Below are 23,656 nucleotides of genomic sequence, written 5' to 3' on the forward strand. Positions count from 1 at the left end.
CAAATTGCGTGAAAGTGTAATCACATTTCAGTTCCGGTATATTTGTCCAATGAATACCCGTTTATCATCTGCATTTCTTCTTGGTGTAGCAATTTTAATGACCAGTAGTGTACTTGTGTAACTTAACATGTAACATCAGTTCCTACGACACGCAAGGCTGGTCGTTCTTCGAAAGAAAGTTAAATGAAAGAGAAACTGGATATGTTCCCAAGAAATCTCTGTTATACGGCTCACGTACTAGTCCATGCTGGGGAAAACAGCTGTATCCCAAACATGTTCCATGGGTAACATGACAGGTGATTGTGTAGGCAAGGGACGTAGCGGCATCCGTCGTTCTTCTTTGTACGCGACGAGCCTGAAGTGGGTGCAGTACCTCACTCTGTACTAACTCGTTGCTATAGTTGTTACTGATTGCTACCTAAAAGATTGCATGCGGTTTCCAAAGACGGCCCAAACCAGTCAGTCTTTAACATCGGTGTTTAAACTCCCAACTTCGACATTTTGTAAACATTTCCCTGTTGCACATTACGCCGCCACTGCAGGTGTCTGCTGCACTCCTGAAGACAGCCTCGTCGCTCGGATCTCCCCCGCGGCGCGCAACACGTCGGGCAGACTAGGAGAGCGCGCCGGCGGTGCGCACTTATCGGTCGATACGGCAGCGGCCAGCAGCGGGCGGTCGCCGCACCGGACGCTCTTAGCGTAATTGGTGCTCGTCGTAGTTTGTGCGCGCAGCTCTACTCTAGCGCCAGCAACCCTCCCCCCACGACCACCATTCCATCCGCTAGCAGAGCAGACGGTGATTGACCACAAGACTCCCAGTGTTTGCATCTGTCGGCATCCGTTCACCCGTGTAGTGGTTACTGCTCAGCTGTGAACACACAGTGTCATCAAAAACTAGCAATTGAACAATTCTCTACATCTGCCGCAAGTGTTTTAAACCTTTTGGCGTAACCCCATTGAGACGTCATGCTTACTTTCCCTATCGGTGTGTTTATTAGCCGTTAATGTCCGTATGAAGCCACTAAATGAGCATCAGAGAGATTGAGCAGTATAAAGTTTCGTGAGAATGAATGGACTTTTGGCTACACTGGCTCAAGATAATCACTATAATCGGATTCTTTTGTAAACTTTAAACAGGCAGTGCCACGCAGTTTGTAAATATCTGATGAACCTCATACTCACTGGGGTAAGCTGCTGGTTGAACAATGTTTTTTTCATTACATAAAAATTCAGATCCGCCAGTTAACCATACAACAATTTTTTAGTGTCCAAATATGTTTCGTCAAATTTGTCACATCACCTGTGGGTACTTTTATTCATATCTATAAAATATACTCATGCTTTAAGGATATAGTTATTACAAAATTAAAGTTAGTCCTAAAATAATGTTCTGTTTCTTGTGACTACTACCTTAATCTTCATAATGCGTGCAGGAAGTTCTTTAGATCGTTATGTAGCTTTCAGTGAAACCATTTTATTGTGAGCTTAGTTGTAACTTATCGGCGCTGCAGTCATGGACTGTGCGGCTGGTCCCGGCGGAGGTTCGAGTCCTCCCACGGGCATGTGTGTGTGTGTGTGTGTGTGTGTGTGTGTGTGTGTGTGTGTGTGTGTGTGTGTGTGTGTGTGTGTGTGTGTGCGCGTGTGTGTGTGTGGGTGTGTGTCCTTAGGATAATTTAGGATAAGTAGTGTGTAAGCTTAGGGACAGATAACCTTAGCAGTTACGTCCCATAAGATTTCACACACATTTTTTTGTAACTTATCTGTTTATTGTGAGTTGCTCTCGCACAGATCATTAGCTAACATACAACTTCAAACTTGAAAAATGTTCATAGATAATACAAAGTGTCAATAAAAGAATGTAATCGGCTTGGGGTGGCATCACAGCCACGACTGAAGTTTTCCTATCGCCAGGAACAAAATGAAAACAGAACGAAACTCATCAAAAACGGTACCCATTGCTTGACGGCAATGACGGGTACGGTTTTTAATGAGCTTCAGTGTTCACACTTCGTGCGTGTCTACGTATGTGAATCATAGCGCGATGCCATTGCCATACGACTTTTTTGTTCACATCGACCACGAATAGTAAAGAAATGGGATCACTTTCAAAACCACACTCATTTCCTAACGAGGGTTATGGGTGTAGTTTCTTTTTTCGAGCTTCATTTCATAACGCCTTATGACAATCATAGGATTAATGTCACTCCCAATACATAAACTTTATTACTGACGACATAGTATCAAGTATGATAAGTAGGCGGCTCGACATTTAATGACGCTGTAATTATCTGTGCAATCGAAACTGAAAGTACAGAGTGCTCTTGTTCAATAATATACCACAAAATTTCTTTGGCCAATATGAGCTCCTTTAAACACTTTTAAATGATCGTCCGATCTCCAGTAGGTATTAAACTATTGTCCACTACTTTGTTCATGTGAATCGATCTCTTAATTTTCTCATGCTCCGTCATAAACTGCTCTAGATTTTCTAGTCGCCATCTCCACAATAATTTCTTCCTTTGCTTCTCCTCCTTCCGTCATCAGATCCACTACTCACAGTTGCCTTACTGCAGGACCCACCAAATGAGGCATCTCGCAGGCAATGACATAAAAGTGGAAACTCATGTGTACGCTAACAAGGTCTCCTTCTGGCGGTATACTTCCGCTGGATATTGTGTCGTCTATACATATTACTAAATTAAACCCCCACACCGCTGTCTTATGTGTATGTGTCAAGACTGATCTCAGGGACGACTGTAGGACTTTTCATAAGGTTTTCACTAACAGACAGATTCAAGACGAAGGTTTGTGTAAATAATTTACAGTTACAGTAATGAGAAGTGTGTATTATATTCAGTGCCGTCTGTTCCATATGTAATTAGCGTTAGGAGTGACATCGCGTAGCAATGCTGGGCGCTATGAGCTGCCGACTGCTGTGGCCGAGCGATTCTAGGCGCTTCAGTCTGGATCCGCGCGACCTCTACGGTCGCAGGTTCGAATCCTGCCTCGGGCATGGATGTGTGTGACGTCCTTAGGTTAGTTAGGTTTAAGTAGTTCTAAGTTCTAGGGGACTGATGACCTCAGATGTTAAGTCCGATAGTGCTTAGAGCCATTTGAACCATTTTTTCGCTGTGAGCTAATCATCTACAGAGGAGGCGGTATCTGGCGGGAAAAGTAGTAAAGCAAACAGCCACCGTATCTTCCGAAAGCGGCGAAACTTGACCAGAATCTATACATAAATGGTCCAGTCATATTAATGTGACATCTGTCAGAAGCCTGAATAGCCACCTTTTGTAGCGCACACTTGCAGGAAGTTCCTCAGTGAGATTCTCGGAGATACTAACAGGGATGTGGAGCCATGCGATTCCAGTACCGTGGCCATTTGCGGTAGGATTCTCGGTTGCGGAGGATCCATGGTACGAACTGCCCGTCCGAGGTGGTCCCACAGATTGTCGCTTGGGTTTAAATCTTGGGAGTCTAGCGGCCAGGAGAGTACGGTAAACCACATCCTGGTGCTCTTCAAACCACACATGTGCCCTGCGAGCTGAGTGACACTTCGCTTTGTCACGGTGGCAGATGCCATCGTTCCGAGGAAGAAACAAACAGCATGCAGGGGTGGACATGGTTGGTTCTGAGCACTATGGGACTAAACATCCGTGGCCATCAGTCCCCTAGAACTTAGAACTACTTAAACCTAACTAACCTAAGGACATCACACACATCCATGCCCGAGGCAGGATTCGAACCTGCGACCGTAGCGGTCGCGCGGTTCCAGACTGTAGCGCCTAGAACCGCTCTGCCACTCCGGCCGGCGAATATAGTCTGTGGTTCATTTATATGACTGGACTGTGTACTATAAATTAAAGTCCCCTGCCGCGTTTTTCTGTCTGAAAGTGAAAGTTAATTAAGGACTGTAGGGTTTTCGCTAATAGACTGATTCACGAGGAGTATTTGCGTATACAATTTATCGCCACTTCGCCAGACAAGCCGTCCCGCTGTAGATACTTAGCGCTACTCTTGCGAAGCTGGGGCACATTGCTAGTAATATCTAATTTGAATATATGCATATATTTTTACGCATTTCCGTGCCATCAACTTCCAACTGCTTTTTAGTTATACTTACCTATGACTTGTTAAAATGTCAGTTAGTGATGTCAGATTGCCACATGCCTAGAAGACTGCCACATGCCTGGAAGGTCACTGACAGTAACTTTGCAAACTAGCATGATCTGATATTTGTACGTCGGAAATTTGCAAAGATCGCTAAACGTTTTAAATGTAGCGAAGGGACAACTGCGAAACATAAATCTGGTCACCCGTTAAAGCACAGTGCGACCGCCGTCGTCGAATAGTTATACCGAAGAGCTCCAGTAGCACTTTCTTATATGATGCTTTCCGCTAGTAATAGTACTACTCGTTAAAAAACTGTATTCATGGTCATGAAGAATGTGCTCAAAAAAGGAGATCTTTATGTCAGCTGATACACGGGACTCATAAACATAGGATCTGTTAATTGTGAGCCGGCCAGAGTGGCCGTGCGGTTCTAGGCGCTACAGTCTGGAGCCGAGCGACCGCTACGGTCGCAAGTTCGAATCCTGCCTCGGACATGGATGTGTGTGACGTCCTTAGGTTAGTTAGGTTTAATTAGTTCGAAGTTCTAGACGACTTACGACCTCAGAAGTTAAGTCGCATAGTGCTTAGAGCCATTTGAACAACTTTTTTTTTGTGCAGTGAACGTTAATGGAATTAGTTTTATCACCTCAATCATATTTCCTTCAAAGTGGGGGACAGAAAATCTGAGAAGTTTTGCTATGAATTACCAACGTTTTCCAACAGCACTAGCAACAGAACTTGACCTCAAGTTAAGTGATACGGATCTCTGGCTGTCACACAGAACTGCTAGGGTAACACTTTCACAGTATTTCCTGCCTTATTTGAGGAACAACCTAACTTATCGATGTGTTCCTCATTTTAATAATGTGTTACATTTTACTTTCTTCATGGGTATTAATAGGGAATTCATCTTCATACTGATAAAACAAATTATTACAAAAGTTTCATCTAAGCACCAGTCCACGTACAGTGTGAGAAGGTACTGGAAGCCTCTTGTCTGTACAGGACAAATAACACAATAAATCAAGAAATAAATATGTGGAGACGATTGGGTAAAAAAATATTACGGCCTATTAATAATGCGTAAGACTAGTTTTCGATATTGCGCTCTTTTCTTCACGCTGTGTACCAATAGCAATCAGATAACAATGAACAAGTGATTGTAAAATTTAGGTGATGTTGACACACGGAAATCGATTAAATTTATTCGGAGAAGTTATTTTGAAGCTTGCCTCGTAATTATGAAATTTGATGGACTTATGTACGTTAACATGACGAATAATTAAATAACTTTGAAAGAAATCATACATTTAGTTGTTTAAAGCAGTGAACCTCATAAATTTTTGCACTCCGAAACCCATTATTGCAACAATTATGGGGCTATGGATTTCGTATGGAAAGGATGTGTAACTTTATCGCCGTTGGAGGAAATGCTGCCTCTCATTCTGCAATAAATGGTAGTACAGCTAGGACTAAGCAACCTGTTCTTAAGCTACAATAAATATTATTGTAGTCAAATTTCGCATCGTTTCTCCATCATTCGCGACTAACAGTTCGGTATGACTCTATTGTAAGTTACAGAGTTTCTTTTTAAAATGTCCTAAACCAGTTTTAAAATCATATTTTTCAGGAACTTTAAAGACTCATCATTTACTCTTTAGAAGCGACTTTGTGACATCGCCGATCCCCTTTTCCTGCCGAAGTAAAAAGTTATTCACACTGATCGTTATCGCTCTAATATAAATACAACACAATGTTGTGAAACATCTTACCTTACTGTGACACTGCATAAGATAGAGTCACAAAACCTCTAGATCACGTTTACTAAATATTTTTAGCAAAAAGTAAGTTTCCTGTTTGTTGCAACATGCGTACACTCTGCACATAGATAAATGTTCTGTAATCTTACAGAACATCACCTACGACGAACAGGAAAACAATGTAATGTTGTAGAGGTGTAATTTCCGTCTTGGTCGCTTTTCTATTTTTTTAGACGTTTTGGCTTAGTCATCATCAGAATCGCATTAAAAGAACGTCGATATGAAGCACGTCATCAGATTCCATGTATAAGTCCTTAGTGGAACAACAACAACAACAAAAAAGGCGTACGATACGGAAGATTACGTTAACTAGTAACATTATGATGGCAGACTCGTACAGTGCCCTTAAGACAAGATCAAACTACGACATTCTATTAGTACAAACACTTTTATCCCATACAGTTTAAGCCGTTCGCTGTTAAGCCAAAGAGCATATCTTGGTACGAAGTAAAGTCCCGAATTTACCTGTACGGTATCTCGTCCTCCGGGGTACTTTCTCCTTGCCGCCCCCGCTGTCCCCTCCACGACAACCACCGCCACCGCCAGATCCAGCAGAAGCCCGTGGCTGGTGGTGGTGGTCCTTAAGTGCCACTGCTGCCAACGGCACAATTACTCCCGTGAAAACGAGCAGGAAGATCGCCGCCGCCGAACTATGCATTTTGAAGTTACTGTGACGAGTGTAAAGCGTGACGCTCGCAGCTAACGTTACGCGCAGCTGGCTGGAGGCTCCTCCATGGCCCACACCGACTACGTGGGCTGCGCGGCGAGCGGAGGGTTGCTCGCCGCTCGGGCACGGCTGCTCACTGTTGCGCGCGCCGCGGCTGCCAGCGTACGACTGCGCGTCACTTGTTCCGCGGACCGAGAAACAAGTGGAGCTTGCCGACGGCGCCCGAGCTGCGGCGGCGGCGACCGAATCGGGCGAACTGGAGAAGAAAAGTAAATAAAGGAGTCCGGCGGGCGGGATACGTGCGCCCGGGCCGCGAGTTTTATGGGCGCCTTAAAACAGCCCGCGCCGAGCGCTGCTTTACTACGCGGCGGTTCGCTACTTCCCCAGAATTTGAATTTTAAAAATGCAACGTAGCAGGTGAGTCGACTGCCGCGCTACACCTCCCCACACCTCCAGAGTAGATTTCGAGTGATTCGCGGAACGAAACGCTGCACAGCTGTGACGCTTTCCATATTTCATCACGTTTCGAAAATGTTCTCTGTTACTGTCGACGAATCCCTCCTTCTCGTTTCGCTATAATTTTACGACATTTAAGAACGAGAAACAAAACTTTACTGTCAGCGTTACGAATCGGATTTCACATGCAGCACTTCATTAGACAATAATTCACTGCATAAATCATTCTGTTAAATCTTCTCAGGCCCCCCTCCCCACCTCTCTCTCTTAGCGATCGTAGTTTCAAGCGATTTATAACGGTTCTCGCTTACACATAACGGCAAATGTACAACTTCATAATATTATCTTGGCATTCTCTATGTGTGAGGATGTATTTCTGGGATTAGTGTCTTCACATAGGGGTCCACAGCCTCACTGTAATCTCTAAATGATCATCACGGAATCATCCTGTATATCACATTAGTGGCCAGTTTCGGCCTTTGGCCATTTTCAAATGTCGGGCGAATATAATAAAAAAAACAGTAAGCAGGTAAAACACATCGAACATCGTTACGCTTTCATATTGCAGCTGTTGTTATATGTATAACAACAGGTCATGTAAATACAGGTAGTAAGTACGTAACTTGTTGTACAAGGTGTGCCTGGAAGCAGGATGTGCTGTGCAAGACCATTGTTGTGTGCATAGTTCCGCGTAGTCAGCGCGTACACAACTTTCCCACTAGAGCGCGCCCCGCTAAGCACAACAGCGCAGGCGCAGCGCTCGTCCGTCTCCGCACTGCGAGATGGCGCTGTCTTAGAGACGGACCAAATTCTGCTTCCGCCGATCCGCGTATTAATATGTAACGCAGCCAATGAGATTGCTGCTAACGTAGAACCTTTTCTCCTCACGGATCACACTCGCGCAGTGATACATGAACGCGCGAGGTATTATAACGAGTGTTGAGACCTCCGATTAGTCAGCCTACATTTGTCTGTACCAGTCTGCATTAGTCTGTACCAGCCTGTACGAGTTCTACATTTGTCTGTACCAGTCTATAGTCAAGTTTCAGTCTGCGCCTAATAAGATTATCATATTCATGTACATAGCCATGAAGATAAATGTATAGACACTTTTGTCAAGTATCAGAGATATATGTGAGAATAAGATTAACGTACCAATACCAAAGGAACTTCAGATTGTCAATTGTAAATAGCATCCAGAACCAAGTTAAGTAATTTTTATGCTTGTTATTATTTTAATAAATGTGTGTGAAAATTAATCAAGTTCTGTTTAAAGTTGGTCACCGTCAATCTGCTACACTAAGCGTGCAAGTGGCATTTCTATCGTCTGACCTAACGGCAGAAGATAAATACGCCACGATAAGACCACGAGACATATTGCTGACACTCGCCTACTTCGTTAGAGCGACAAGTCAAATAATCTGATGGTGTGTGTACTGAAGGTCTTACTGTACGGACATCACAACCGTATTATGTAAGTAATTTACCAACAATTTTAATACGCAAGCATACTAATCGAACAAACTAAGTTGACACTCGGCGCGATGGCTGATGACAGCGACCGTAAATGCAATTTTCCATTTACAGTCGCTCCCATCAGCCACTGTGCCGAGTGTCAGCTTAATTTGTGCGAATAATAATGATGTTCAGTAGTGTGTCTTACCTGTTTACAGTGCACACCCTAAGAGCTATGAGCACTTGTTATCTCTGCTACTGTGGAACTTCTGAAAAAAATGCTTATAGCCCTTGAGATGTGCACCTTAGAGCTCATGCCTATTGGACTTTTTTTCTTGTTTTGGTTCATACTACTTCCTCCCAAGAAACATTTTCCCTTCTCTACCTAAAAATTTGTAATACCATCACAGACTCACACTGTAATACATGGTGCACTAAAGCTATCTTGCATAATACAACTGACAGCCTACAATGGTTTTGAAAATGGTTTCATCATTTAAATCTGGGATGCTGAAAACGTTGGATCTGATCCAGTGTAATCACCCATCAAGCGTAACTGATGATGCCGTCTTTCTTGACCATTATACCAAGTTTACAGTGCTTCTGGAATTCGTGAATTTACCTCTTCGCATACTTGGCATTAATCCATGATTCCGACCACGTGTCCCTCAGCTACATACATGCATCCTTAATATTGGCGCAAGGAAACGTGTTCCACTAACTTACTGCACAGGAGCAACCACATGTACTCATGCAGCGCTCCTGCTATTGTCTTCCGTAAGTTTTGCCCATCTCGACGGTGACTGCGGTATTTCGAGGCGTGCAGTAGCAGATATGGTGTCTCCAGAACTCACTTTCTCCACCAAACTAGCTCTTAGAGTAATAGGTTTTCGGGCTGTATGGGTTATAAATGACAAACATATGTGTTCTGCACGAGTTGAATCTACAAGAAGTAGATTATATGGTGAAAGTTCATTGTTTCGATTTGGTAATCAACTTACAAATCTGGTTTACGAATCCTTCATATTAAACCCCGCTGTTGCGCTTGCGGAAGTTTCGCCATCTGCAAAGTACTACTACTCGTTCAGATTGCGTTATCAAGAATCTTATTCAGTACATCGGAGTGAATTTCAGGATGAAACCGGATTATTCATGAATAACCAGCTTTAAATTTGCAAGAAGTGGTATGCTTCCAACGTGTTACGTCTTAGAAAAATTCAGTATTTTTGTATCATCCGCGTTGTGTATAGAAATCCGTGGGTCAACTACTTTAGGGGGTATGAGTACTTTAAAACTGAACAGTGTATTACGGACTTATATTAAAAATGTAAAAGCTGCCACATTACTGTATTGTTCTACGGCAGCCGGCCGCAGTGGTCTCGCGGTTCTAGGCGCTTAGTCCGGAACCGCGCGACTGCTACGGTCGCAGGTTCGAAACCTGCCTCGGGCATGGATGTGTGTGATGTCCTTAGGTTAGTTAGGTTTGAGTAGTTCTAAGTTCTAGGGGACTGATGACCACCGATGTTAAGTCCCATAGTGCTCAGAGCCATACTTATTTAAGTAGTAGTAGTAGTTCTACGACATACACAATGTGATCAAAAGTATCCGGACACCTGCCTGAAAATGACTTACAAGTTCGTGGCGCTCACCATCGGTAATGCTGGAATTCAGTATAGTGTTGGCCCACCCTTAGCCTTGATGACAGCTTCCACTCTCGCAGGCAGGTTTCTTGGGGAATGGCAGCCCATTCTTCACGGAGTGCTGCACTGACGAGAGTTATCGAAGTCGGTCTGTGAGGTCTGGCACGAAGTCGGCGCTCCAAAACATCACAAAGGTGTTCTAAAAGGTTCAGGCCAGGACTTTGCAGGACAGTCCATTATAGCGATGTTACTGCCGTGTAGGCCCTAGTCACTCCGCCACAGACTGTGCACTATGAACAGGTGCTCAATCGTGTTGAAAGATGCAATCGCCATACCCATATTGCTCTTTAACAGTGGGAAACGAGAAGGTGCTTAAAACATCAAAGTACACCTATGCTGAGATAGTGTCATGCAAAACAACAAGGGGTGCAAGGCCCCTCCCTGAAAAACACGATCATACCATAACACCACCGCCTCCGAATTTTACTGTTTGCACTACACGCTGGCAGATAACGTTCATCGGGCATTCGCCATAACCATACGCTGCCATCGGATGGCCACATTGTGTACCGTGATTGATCACTCCACACAATGTTTTTCCACTGTTCAATCGGCCAATGTTTACGATCCTTACACCAAGCAAGGCGTCATTTGGCATTTACCGGCGTGATGTGTGGTTTATGAGCAGCCGGTCGACCATGAAATCCAAGTTTTCTCACCTCCCGCCTAACTGACATAGTACTTGCAGTGGATCCTGATGCACCTTGAAATTTCTGTCTGATGGTCTGGATAGATGTCTGCCTATCGACATTACGACCCTCTTCAACTGTCGGCGGTCTCTGTCAGTCAGCCGACAAGGTCGGCCTGCCTGTACGCTTTTGTGCTGTACGTGTCCCTTCACGTTTCCACTTCATTATCACATCGGAAACAGTGGACCTAGGGATGTTTGGGAGTGTGGAAATCTCGCGTACATACGTATGACGCATGTGAGAGCCAATCATCTGACCACGTTCGAAGTCCTTGAGTTCCGCGGAGCGCCTCAGTCTGCTCTCTCACGATGTCTAATGACTACTGACGTCACTAATACGGAGTACCTGACAGTAGGTGGCAGTACAATGCACCTAATATGAAAAATTTATGTTTCTCTGGATGTCTGGATACTTTGGATCATATAGTGTACTAAGCATATACGATCTGTTACAAAACGATACCCACCAACTTCGAAGTTTGTAGAGGGTTTCTTGAGGAATAAATTGCGGATAGGAACACGAGTCCGGAAGCAACACTGCAGAGCGTCAAAGTTACGGGCGCCGCACTTGCCACTAGGCCACCCCTCTGACAGCAAATATGACTTTGTACGCTGGCGCAGGAACGTCTCGCAATGTTGCTTGTTATTCAGTAATCGCCACTGAATGCCACGATCGCCATTGAGAAGACGGAGTCACTTGCTACGTAGACAGGTCTTGTCTCCTTTGAATGTGGTACTCCGCTGCCTCGGTGGATGATTGTGTGGGATACGAGTTTCCACCCGCAGTCTATTTTTCTCCTGTACACCGAAAAACGCTGAAGATTTTAGAACATTCCAGGAGAAAAATAAACTGCGAATGTAAACCAGTGTCCGAAACCGTCATTCATCAAGGCAACAGAGCATCGCATGCGTAGGAGACAAGGCCTGTATGCGCAGCAGTTAGCTCCACCTTCTCCACTGGCGTTCGTGGGATTTAGTCGCGATCACCGAATAACAAACAACGTTGAGAGACGTTCCGACTGCGGTCCGTCAGCGTACGAAGTCACGTTTGCTGCCAAAGGGTTGGCCTAGCGGCAGGCGCCGGCACCTGTGAGTTCGACGTTCTTGTCGTCGTTGGATGACGTCACTGGACACGGGTTCCTATCCTCAATTTGTTACTCAAGACACCCTCTACAACCCCTCGAAGCAGGTGGATATAGTTTTGTAACACTACGTAAATAGAACCATATGGATACTCCTGTAGCAGAAATAATCAGGTATGTTCTGATACATTTGCTTGTAGATGTGATGTAGGCGCAGCATTGTATATCTTAGCCTAAGTGTTCGTTATTTTTCTTAACTCTATAGATCTCAAGATAGCACAGAATGGAAACCGGTCATATCATTAAAAATATAAAGGATGTTTTACAATTCCTTCAACATGCTTCTAGGTGTTGTAGACGGAGGTTAGTAGATGTAGTTTTGATAAGGAATCCATGTCCGAAATTGACTGTTTGGATAGAAATAAATTTGAAGATCGGAACACTCCCGCTTAACGATGCACACAGAGAGTCGACAATGAGTTCTGACCTGTGTGCTCTACGGGAGGTCACGATATGGGTATTATTTCTAACACTCGTCGTCGTGTTCTTTCTACGTGGCCAAGGACGTCGTCCTCAAAGTCAAGAATGCTGTGCGTCCTTGCAGCGCCACAGTCACACTGCGAACGTACCAGTTTCTCGCAGCCGTTGTTGTAGTCTGCCGCAAATGGTATGTGGTGTCACAATTAAAGAAGGACCTGACGACTGCACCCTCTTCTCAGCTTGTGTACGTCCCGATAAGCGGCAGATTTGAAAGTGATCTGATCGTCAATCTTATTTTATATCCAAATGTTCAAAAATGTTCAAATGTGTGTGAAATCTTATGGGACTTAACTGCGAAGGTTATCAATCCCTAAGATTACACACTACTTAACCTGAATTATGCTAAGGACAAACACGCACACCCGTGCCCGAGGGAGGACTCGAACCTCCGCCGGGTCCAGCCGCACAGTCCATGACTGCAGCGCCCAAGACCGCGCGGCTAATCCCGCGTGCCTATATCCAAATGGTGCATTTCCGGACATGGATTCTGATCAAAACTATATCTACTAAGTCCGGTCTACAGCCCCTAGAACCCTGTAATAGTACTTGTGAAACGCCCTGTAAGCATCCTAGACAGATATTAAAATTTGTTGTACAACCATTTACTGATTTTCTACAAACATGGAGCACGTCAACTTTCGTAATTTCAACACAATAGATTTATCTTGCAAAAGATGAGAAAAGGAAGAGGATGGAACGAAAGTAATCATCAAGTTTCAACTTCCGTCCTTCCTGGCCAGTGCATTAATAGGGATGTTACGAAACGATACCGACAGACTTGAAGGGGTTGCAGAGGGTGTCTTGCGGAACAAATTAAGGGTAGGAACCCGTGTCCGGAAATGTCGTCTAACGAAGCTGCTGCTAGGCCATCCATTCGACAGTAAACGTGGCTTTTTACGCTGTAGGGACATAGGCGGAACGTCTCACTATGCTGCTTTTTATTCAGTGATCGTGTCTGATTGCCACGATCGACAATGGTGAAGTTAAAGCTAGCTGCTCTACGGACAGGCCTTGTCTTCTATGAATGCGATTCTCTATTGCGTCGTTGGATGACAGTTCCCGACACTGATTTCCATCGGCATTTTATTTTTGTGCTGTATACGGAAAAATGTTGGAGATTTTAGGGGATTACAAGAGGAAAATAAACTGCGGATGGAAACCCCTGTGCGAAACCGTCATTCACCGAAACAACATTCATAGGAGACAAGGCGTGTCTAAGCAGCAGCTAGCTCCTTATTCTCCAGTGTCGATCGTGGCCATCAGTCGCGATCACTGAATAGCAGACAATATTGCGAGACGTTCCGCGTACGATCCGTTAGCGTACAAAGTGAAGTTTGCTGCCGAGGGGTTGGCGCATCGGCAACGCTCTGCAGCGTCGTTGGATGACGTTTCTGGACACGGGTTCCTATCCTCAATTGCTTCCTCAATACATCCTCTATAACTCCTCGTAGTTTGTGAATATCGTTTTGTAGCATACTGTATATAGCCAGTATTGTTGGGATTAGTGTAACACCGAAGTTCGCAGAGAACTAACCACGCCATATAGGCTATTATGAAGGTTGAGTCGCCATTCCCAAAAGTATTTAGAAACTAATGGCAGGTACTCCCCTCTGCGGGAAGAATCCTTGTTCCCCTTCTGTCTGCGTCTAGTGTACTTCACATGATCACTGGTGACAAAGTTTCTCAAAGAGTTGCGCATCTTATAACTGAAAACGGGGGCGAGGTTTGGCACCAACCCGGTGTTTACCTAGAGGGATGTAGTAAACCACCTACAAACCATATACAGGCTGTATGAATGCAGAATCTCACGGCGTAACGTTGAATAAAATGTTCTCGGGTTTCCAACCGCGTCAAACTACACGAGCTTTCGGCCAAGCACTCCTTGGCCATTGTCAAGTGATATGACTGCCAGTGGGCTGTTGGTGCGCCCTTATATACGCTAGCTGCCGGCTGTGACGTCACTGGTAACCTCGACAGTGCCATATATGGGCATGTTTTGAGTCGGCGTTCGATGTGCCCTCTTCAACCGCGCTATCGCCGGATCCCACGCAGCGCTGAGCTGCGAGCCACCGTCTCTACCTTCAGGGTGTTTGCGGTAATTTTTGTTTCAATAGTTTCCTTTATTAAACTGTCCCAGAAGCCGTTAGCACGAGCCACGACAGAGGTATCGTCCAATTTTATGTGGTGACCGTTTTCTAATGGATACTCAGCTAACGCAGATTTCTCTGGATAGCGTAGGCGATAAAACCTCTGATTTTCTTTCCTGCGTTGTTCCACAGTGCGCACTGTTTGTCTGATGTACTGTTGACCACACTCACAAAGTATTTCGTAGACCCCAGGTGTTCTAAGACCTACTGCGTCTTTAACTGGTCTCAGTAATTGACGGATTTTCGTTGGAGGCCTGAAGATTGATTTTACGTTGTGTCTTTTCAACAGGCGGCTTATCTTGCCCGACACAGAGCCACATAATGGCAGCAAAGCAAGTTTCTTTTCCTGCTCTTTGTCGGTCAAATCAATCTTCAGGCCTCCAACGGAAATCCGTCAATTACTGAGACCAGCTGAAGACGCAGTAGGTCTCAGAACACCTGGAGTCTACGAAATACGTTGTGAGTCAGGCCAGAAGTACATCGGACAAACAGTGCGCACTGTGGAACAACGCAGGAAAGAACATGAGAGGTATTATCGCCTACGCCTACAGACATCTGCGTTAGCTGATCATGCGTTACAAAACGGTCACCATATAAAATTTAAAGATACCTCTGTCGTGGCTCGCACCAACGCCTTCTGGGACAGTTTAATAAAGGAAGCTATTGAAATAAAAATTAACGCAAAACACCCTGAATAGAGACGGTGGCATCCAGCTGAGCGCTGCGTGGGATCCGGCGATAGCGCGGCTGAAGAGGGCACATCGAACGCCGACTCAAAACATGCCCATATATTGCACTGTCACGGGCACCAGTGACGTCACAGCCGGCAGCTAGCGTATATAAGGGCGCACCAACAGCCCACTGGCAGTCAAACCACTTGACAATGGCCAAGGAGTGCTTGGCCGAAAGCTCGTGTAGTTTTAAGCAATTGACGCGGTTGCAAACCCGGTAACATTTTATTCCATATACAGGCTGGCCGCCATACCGCGTCAGTCCACGAGGAGGACTCGATGCGGAGAGGACGATCCTCTCAGCGGACTGGAAGTGACTTCTTTAGAGTGCCAAGTTTTTACTATCACTCTGAAGAAAGACGTTTCTTGCCTGCAGGTCCATGTCACTGTGGTGTGCGTACTGTAAGACCTTCGGTACACACACCGTCAAGATTATTTGACTTGTCGCTCTAACGAAGTAGGCAAGTGTCAGCAATATGTCTCGTGGTCTTACCGTGGCGTGTTTATCTTCTGCCGTTAGGTCAGACGATAGAAATACCACTTGCATGCTTAGAGTAGCAGATTAACGGTGACCAACTTTAAACAGAACTTAATTAATTTTCACACACATTTATTAAAATAATAAAAAGCATAGATATTATGTAACTTGATTCTGGATGCTGTTTACAATTGACAATCTGAAGTTCCTTTGGGTCTTGGTACATTAATCTTATTCTCACATATCTCTGATACTTGACAAAGTGTCTATACATTTATCTTCATGGCTATGTACAGGACTATGATAATCTTATTAGGCGCAGGCTGAAACTTGACTATAGACTGGTACAGACAAATGCAGACTAATGCAGACTGACTAATCGGAGGTCTGTACACTTGTTATAATACTTCACGCATTCAGGTATCACTGCGCGAGTGTGATCTGCGAGGAGAAAAGGTTGTGCATTAGCAGCAATCTCATTGGCTGCGTTACATATTAATACGCGGATCGGTGGAAGCAGAATTTGGTCCGTCTCTTAGGCAGCGCCATCTCGTAGTGCGGAGACGGACGAGCGCTACGCCTGCGCTGTTGTGCTTAGCGGGGCGCGCTCTATTGGGAAAATTGTGTACGCGCTGACTACGCGGAACTATGTACACAACAGTCACCAACTCAGGAACATAATGAAATCACCGAGGCGCGACTCTTCTAGAGGCGTCATACGGGACAAAGGCGCGGGAGCTTCACTGTGTAGCGTAACTGTAGACTTGAAACTGGAAGCAAACAAAAAATTAAAAACACGTAACCTCACGTTATGAAGTGACAGTTAAAACTTGACGTCCGCCCGTCGTATCAGTGTGAAAACTAAAAGTGTTTGGACTACTGGGAGCGAAGCGAAGAGTGGCTGTGACGCGAAGAGGGTGGCTTTTTCTCCAGAGGAGGGAAACAGTTGCATGTGGACTGGGTCTCCAAAGACGAAGTCGGAAGCAAGCAGCGATTGCGTCAGTTCTTGTAGCGCGCGAGGAGGCCTTTGAGCCGGAGTGGCGCGCCGTGTAAGTCACGTCCCCGCAATCAGCTTTGTCTCTGCAGGCGGGCGACGGCCGCCCGGCGGTAGCGGCAGTTATTATTGATCGATTTGGGCGCGTTGTGAGGCGGAGCGGCGCCTTGGCACCTGCGTGAGGACGGCCTCCCCACTCTGCAGGCGAGTCCTCAAAGGGCCGGGCCCAGCGCGCAGCAGCCAGCCACAGCAAAGGGCGCGGAAACTGCATTGGCAGGCAGGCAGTTGGCTGCCGCGGGCGACCGCAGGGCGCGGGCCGCCTTCGCTCTCTTCCAAGCGGCGCCTCCCGAAAAGGAGCGAACCACTCCGCTTTCATCGCAAATAAAAGCGCTGCTGCAGAGGCGGCGTTTAACTAACTTTGTGCGGCTCGAGAGCTGTCAAGGGCAATTTCGGCCGTCCTTACTTCTTACAGATTCAACACATCGCTGCATAGAAACTATGGCTCCTTTATAACTGTTTACTTTCCGTGTCGCTCGTTGCACGGTATGAACCTCCCAAATAAAGGCATCTTTTTGGTGGCCTGCGTATTCGGCGTGTATCATAATTAACAGTGGAAGGTGACAAGTGAAAGTGGACTATGGTAAAAGTAGAAACAACCCAGTAAATATGGGTACGCAAACGACCCGCGTCGTAAAGACTAGTATAGAAGACTGTTATAGAACTGTAGCGAAAAGGTCATCGGCCAGCCCAGTGCCAGGGGCAATCTCACTGGGGTTAGCTCGGCGGGAAAGGCCAGCAAAATTGGGTTTATATTGGAACAAATAAGCCCTCGGTCACAAATATTAAGTCAAAATTGACCATGTTTCGACGCTACTATGAACAAGGCTACTGTGAACAAGGGTTGCAACAGTACGAGCAGCCCTTAGCGGCTCGCCATCTCACAACTGTTCATGACGTCGCCTTTCCGGCTTAGATCTTTTTTAATATGTGACTTGTAAGTACTGCATCTTTTCTAGTCAGTACAAACTTTAATTTTATTAATGTACTATATACCTAATATGTTATAGAACAGTTAGTCTAATTCTGAAGACGACGCTCATAGTAGCGTCGAAACCAGGTCAATTTTGACTTAATATTTGTGACCGAGGGCTTATTTGTTCCAATATAATTCTGACACCGTCACTGAACCTTAGCGGCTATGTTCAAAGTTTTAAAATTAGGTTTGTTTCTACTGGCACACCTGTAACGCTGCAGGTAGAGTATTCACAGTCACATACCAAAAGTAGTACCCTAGTCTAACAGTTGTAGAGGAAGATATAATTCAATCATCATAAACAACATGCATAATAAATAACAGTAGATTAGTCCCCATAGTGGTGAATGTTCAAAAATGGTTCAAATGGCTCTCAGCACTATGGGACTTAACATCTGAGGTCATCAGTCCCACAGAACTTAGAACTACTTAAACCTAACTAACCTAAGGACATCACACACATCCATGCCCGAGGCAGGATTCGAACCTGCGACCGTAGCGGTCGCGCGGTTCCGGAATGTAGCGCCTAGAACCGCTCGGCCACTCCGGCAGGTAGTGGTGAAGGAATTGTAGTATCAACCTGTAGTGTTAGAAACAAAAGCTACACAATTGTCAATTGTTAATAGTTGGAATTATGACCTACTAATGTATTTAAGTAGTAGGTTAACTTGTATAATTATAACGACTGAATAAAGAATTTAAAAAAAAAAAGACCCGCATGTCTCAAAACTGAGAAGTATGTACTCTCCGTGGTGCGGCTGAAGAACTGGAGTAGCTAGTTGTACGGTCATCTCAAGATCTACGAGATGATCCGGGAGTGTTAAAATCAATTCCTAAAGCATGTAGTATTGCTACAAATGGGAGGCCGACACGTGACACACCCCCTTTAATAGACACGAGTATACAGTAAACTGTAAATGTGACTTGCTGACGTTAATAGTATATTGTATTTCTTGATATGGTAAGTCATAGGTCAACTTTGTGCCCATTTAGGCGGGAACATAATACAAAATTTTACAAAAACAGACATAATGTCTTATGGAATAACAGCAATCAGTGATTTTATAATGTTACTTAAAATCCGTCTTGATTGCAATTTTTTTTTTATTATTCATATGACCGGTTTCGGTTCATTCAGAACCATCTTCCGATCTGATATTTCAGTTACAGGAGTAACCCGTCCAAATCCAGCAACTTTCACATGCTACGTCACATCAATGTCAGATCTGAAGATGGTTCTGAATGAACCGAAACCGGTCATATGAATAATAAAAAAAAAATTGTAATCAAGACGGATTTTAAGTAACATCATAATACAAAAGTTTACATTTCAAATGAATTTGTACAAATTAGGACGATATTTCATACTGAAGTCAAAGGCGGTTTATAACAACACATACGCAGTTGTATCGCTGCCGACTGACTTGCGGATCCGTGTACACTGATGCTTTTTGGCCTGTATTATCGTATCTTTTCACCTGTGTCAATTTCCAACTACCCGGAAGTGCCAAAGAAACTGGTACACCTGCCTAATATCATGTAGGGACCCCTCGAGCAAGCAGAAGTGCCGCAACACGAGATGGCACGGACTCAACTAATGTCGGAAGTAGGGCTGGAGGGAATTGACATCATGAATCCTGCAGGGCAGTCCGTAAATCCGTAAGAGTACGGGGTGGGGGGCTGGAGATCTGATCTGAACAGCACGTTGCAAGGCATGACATTCCAGATATGCTCGATAATGTTCATGTCTGGGGAGTTTGGTCCCCAGCGAAAGTGCTTAAACTCAGAAGAGTATTCCTAGAGCCACTCTGTAGGAATTCAGGACGTGTGGGGTGTCGCATTGTCCTGCTGGAATTGCCCAAATCCATTGGAATGCACAGTGGACATGAATGGATGTAGGTGATCAGGTAGGATGCTTACGTTCATGTCACCTGTCAGAGTAGTTTCTAGACATATCAGGAGTCCCATATCACTCCAACTACACACGCCCCACACCATTACAGAGACTCCACCAGCTTGAACAGTCTCCTGTTGATACACAGGGTCTTTGGATTCATGAGGTTGTCTCCATACCCGTACTCGTTCACCCGCTCGGTACAATTTGAAGAGCTTTGTGTCGTGCAGTCAACAAGGGTACACGAGTGAGGCTACCGCTCTGAAAGCTCATATTAACGATGTTTCGTTGAATGGTTCGCACACTGACACTTGTTGATGGCCCAGCACTGAAATCTGCAGCTATCTGCGGAAGGGTTGCACTCCTGTCACATTGAACGATTCTCTTCAGTCATCGTAGGCCCCGTTTTACAGCATCTTTTTCTACATCTACATCTACATCTATACTCCGCGAGCCACCTTACGGTGTGTGGCGGAGGGTACTTATTGTACCACTATCTGATCCCCCCTTCCCTGTTCCATTCACGAATTGTGCGTGGGAAGAACGACTGCTTGTAAGTCTCCGTATTTGCTCTAATTTCTCGGATCTTTTCGTTGTGATCATTACGCGAGATATATGTGGGCGGTAGTAATATGTTGCCCATCTCTTCCCGGAATGTGCTCTCTCGTAATTTCGATAATAAACCTCTCCGTATTGCGTAACGCCTTTCTTGAAGTGTCCGCCACTGGAGCTTGTTCAGCATCTCCGTAACGCTCTCGCGCTGACTAAATGTCCCCATGACGAATCGCGCTGCTTTTCGCTGGATCATGTCTATCTCTTCTATTAATCCAACCTGGTAAGGGTCCCATACTGATGAGCAATACTCAAGAATCGGACGAACAAGCGTTTTGTAAGCTACTTCTTTCGTCGATGAGTCACATTTTCTTAGAATTCTTCCTATGAATCTCAACCTGGCGCCTGCTTTTCCCACTATTTGTTTTATGTGATCATTCCACTTCAGATCGCTCCGGATAGTAACTCCTAAGTATTTTACGGTCGTTACCGCTTCCAATGATTTACCACCTATGGCATAATCGTACTGGAATGGATTTCTGCCCCTATGTATGCGCATTATATTACATTTATCTACGTTTAGGGAAAGCTGCCAGCTGTCGCACCATGCATTAATCCTCTGCAGGTCCTCCTGGAGTACGTACGAGTCTTCTGATGTTGCTACTTTCTTGTAGACAACCGTGTCATCTGCAAATAGCCTCACGGAGCTACCGATGTTGTCAACTAAGTCATTTATGTATATTGTAAACAATAAAGGTCCTATCACGCTTCCCTGCGGTACTCCCGAAATTACCTCTACATCTGCAGATTTTGAACCGTTAAGAGTGACATGTTGTGTTCTTTATTCTAGAAAATCCTGAATCCAATCACAAACCTGGTCCGATATTCCGTAAGCTCGTATTTTTTTCACTAAACGTAAGTGCGGAACCGTATCAAATGCCTTCCTGAAGTCCAGGAATACGGCATCAATCTGCTCGCCAGTGTCTACGGCACTGTGAATTTCTTGGGCAAATAGGGCGAGCTGAGTTTCACATGATCTCTGTTTGCGGAATCCATGTTGGTTATGATGAAGGAGATTTGTATTATCTAAGAACGTCATAATACGAGAACACAAAACATGTTCCATTATTCTACAACAGATTGACGTAAGCGAAATAGGCCTATAATTATTCGCATCTGATTTATGACCCTTCTTGAAAATGGGAACGACCTGCGCTTTCTTCCAGTCGCTAGGTACTTTACGTTCTTCCAGCGATCTACGATAAATTGCTGATAGAAAGGGGGCAAGTTCTTTAGCATAATCACTGTAGAATCTTAAGGGTATCTCGTCTGGTCCAGATGCTTTTCCGCTACTAAGTGATAGCAGTTGTTTTTCAATTCCGATATCGTTTATTTCAATATTTTCCATTTTGGCGTCCGTGCGACGGCTGAAGTCAGGGACCGTGTTACGATTTTCCGCAGTGAAACAGTTTCGGAACACTGAATTCAGTATTTCTGCCTTTCTTCGGTCGTCCTCTGTTTCGGTGCCATCGTGGTCAACGAGTGACTGAATAGGGGATTTAGATCCGCTTACCGATTTTACATATGACCAAAACTTTTAGGGTTCTTGTTTAGATTGTTTGCCAATGTTTTATGTTCGATTTGTTGAATGCTTCTCTCATTGCTCTCTTTACGCTCTTTTTCGCTTCGTTCAGCTTTTCCTTATCAGCTATGATTCGACTACTCTTAAACCTATGATGAAGCTTTCTTTGTTTCCGTAGTACCTTTCGTACATGATTGTTATACCACGGTGGATCTTTCCCCTCGCTTTGGACCTTAGTCGGTATGAACTTATCTAAGGCGTGCTGGACGATGTTTTTCTGGTCGCAGCTATGTCGGAAATTTGATGTTTTACTGGTTTCCTGGTATTCACCGTACACTCGTGAAATGGTCGTACGGAGATATCCCCACTTCATCGCTACTTCGGAGATGCTGGGTCCCATCGCTCGTGCGCAGAGTATGACACTTAAATCTTGATATCCTCCCACTGTAGGCAGACACTTGTTTTATATAGGCGTTGCCGACCGCAGGGTCGTTTCTGCCTGTTTGCATATCTCTTTAATTGAATACGCATTACTGTACCGGTTTCTTTGGCGCTTCAGTGTATGTAGCGTTGGTGCCTGCGATGTGTGAATATACTGATATGGTATGTTGAAGACGTCGTTGAAAGGGTGAAACGTAGTGCCGATACAAATAGTAACCAACGACGTCGGCGATATTACCGACGTATGCATCAGCATCATATCCCCTCGCTGCATGTATTCTACGCCTCAGTACGAGCTCTAATTTCCCTTATCTTGTGATGGTTGCGCGATTTGAAAGTTGGTGATAATAATATATGCTCTACATCCTCGGTGAAGATGGGATTTCGGAATTTAGTGAGCAGCCCCTTCCGCTTAGCGCGCCGTCTATCTGTAAGTGTGTCCCACTTCAAACTTTCTATGAGATTTGTAAGCTCTCGCTATGGCTAAATGTACCAGTCACTAATCTTCTTTGGGCTTTCTCAATCTCTTGAATGAGACCCAACTGGTAAGGGTCCCATACAGATGAACAGTACTCTAAGACTGGACTAACTAACGTTTTGTAAGCTATTTCCTTTGTTGAAGGACTGCATCGCTTCAGGATTCTACCAATAAACCGCAATCTAGAGTTCGCGTTACCCGATACTTGTGTAATCTGATCATTCCGTTTGACATCATTTCGAATACGCACAGCCATATACACTCCTGGAAATGGAAAAAAGAACACATTGACACCGGTGTGTCAGACCCACCATACTTGCTCCGGACACTGCGAGAGGGCTGTGCAAGCAATGATCACACGCACGGCACAGCGGACACACCAGGAACCGCGGTGTTGGCCGTCGAATGGCGCTAACTGCGCAGCATTTGTGCACCGCCGCCGTCAGTGTCAGCCAGTTTGCCGTGGCATACGGAGCTCCATCGCAGTCTTTAACACTGGTAGCATGCCGCGACAGCGTGGACGTGAACCGTATGTGCAGTTGACGGACTTTGAGCGAGGGCGTATAGTGGGCATGCGGGATGCCGGGTGGACGTACCGCCGAATTGCTCAACACGTGGGGCGTGAGGTCTCCATAGTACATCGATGTTGTCGCCAGTGGTCGGCGGAAGGTGCACGTGCCCGTCGACTAGGGACCGGACCGCAGCGACGCACGGATGCACGCCAAGACCGTAGGATCCTACGCAGTGCCGTAGGGGACCGCACCGCCACTTCCCAGCAAATTAGGGACACTGTTGCTCCTGGGGT

The 23,656-nt window shown here is 45.2% G+C and overlaps 1 protein-coding gene across 2 annotated transcripts in view; it reads right to left on the bottom strand.

Moving 5' to 3' along the window:
- Positions 1-23,656, bottom strand: part of LOC126412375 (semaphorin-2A-like) — a 1,156,194-nt gene that overhangs the window by 398,717 nt on the left and 733,821 nt on the right. The window contains exon 1 of one of the 2 annotated variants that reach the window (XM_050081945.1): positions 6,399-6,755. The exons of the other annotated variant lie outside the window; for it this stretch is intronic. Within the exon in view, the coding sequence (XP_049937902.1) occupies positions 6,399-6,591 (193 nt within the window). The 5' untranslated portion in view covers positions 6,592-6,755. Of the gene's footprint in view, positions 1-6,398; positions 6,756-23,656 lie in introns of those variants that run through there. 2 annotated transcript variants of the gene reach the window in all.

This window comes from Schistocerca serialis, chromosome 7 (genome assembly GCF_023864345.2).
Source record: "Schistocerca serialis cubense isolate TAMUIC-IGC-003099 chromosome 7, iqSchSeri2.2, whole genome shotgun sequence".
Taxonomy (NCBI): domain Eukaryota; kingdom Metazoa; phylum Arthropoda; class Insecta; order Orthoptera; family Acrididae; genus Schistocerca; species Schistocerca serialis.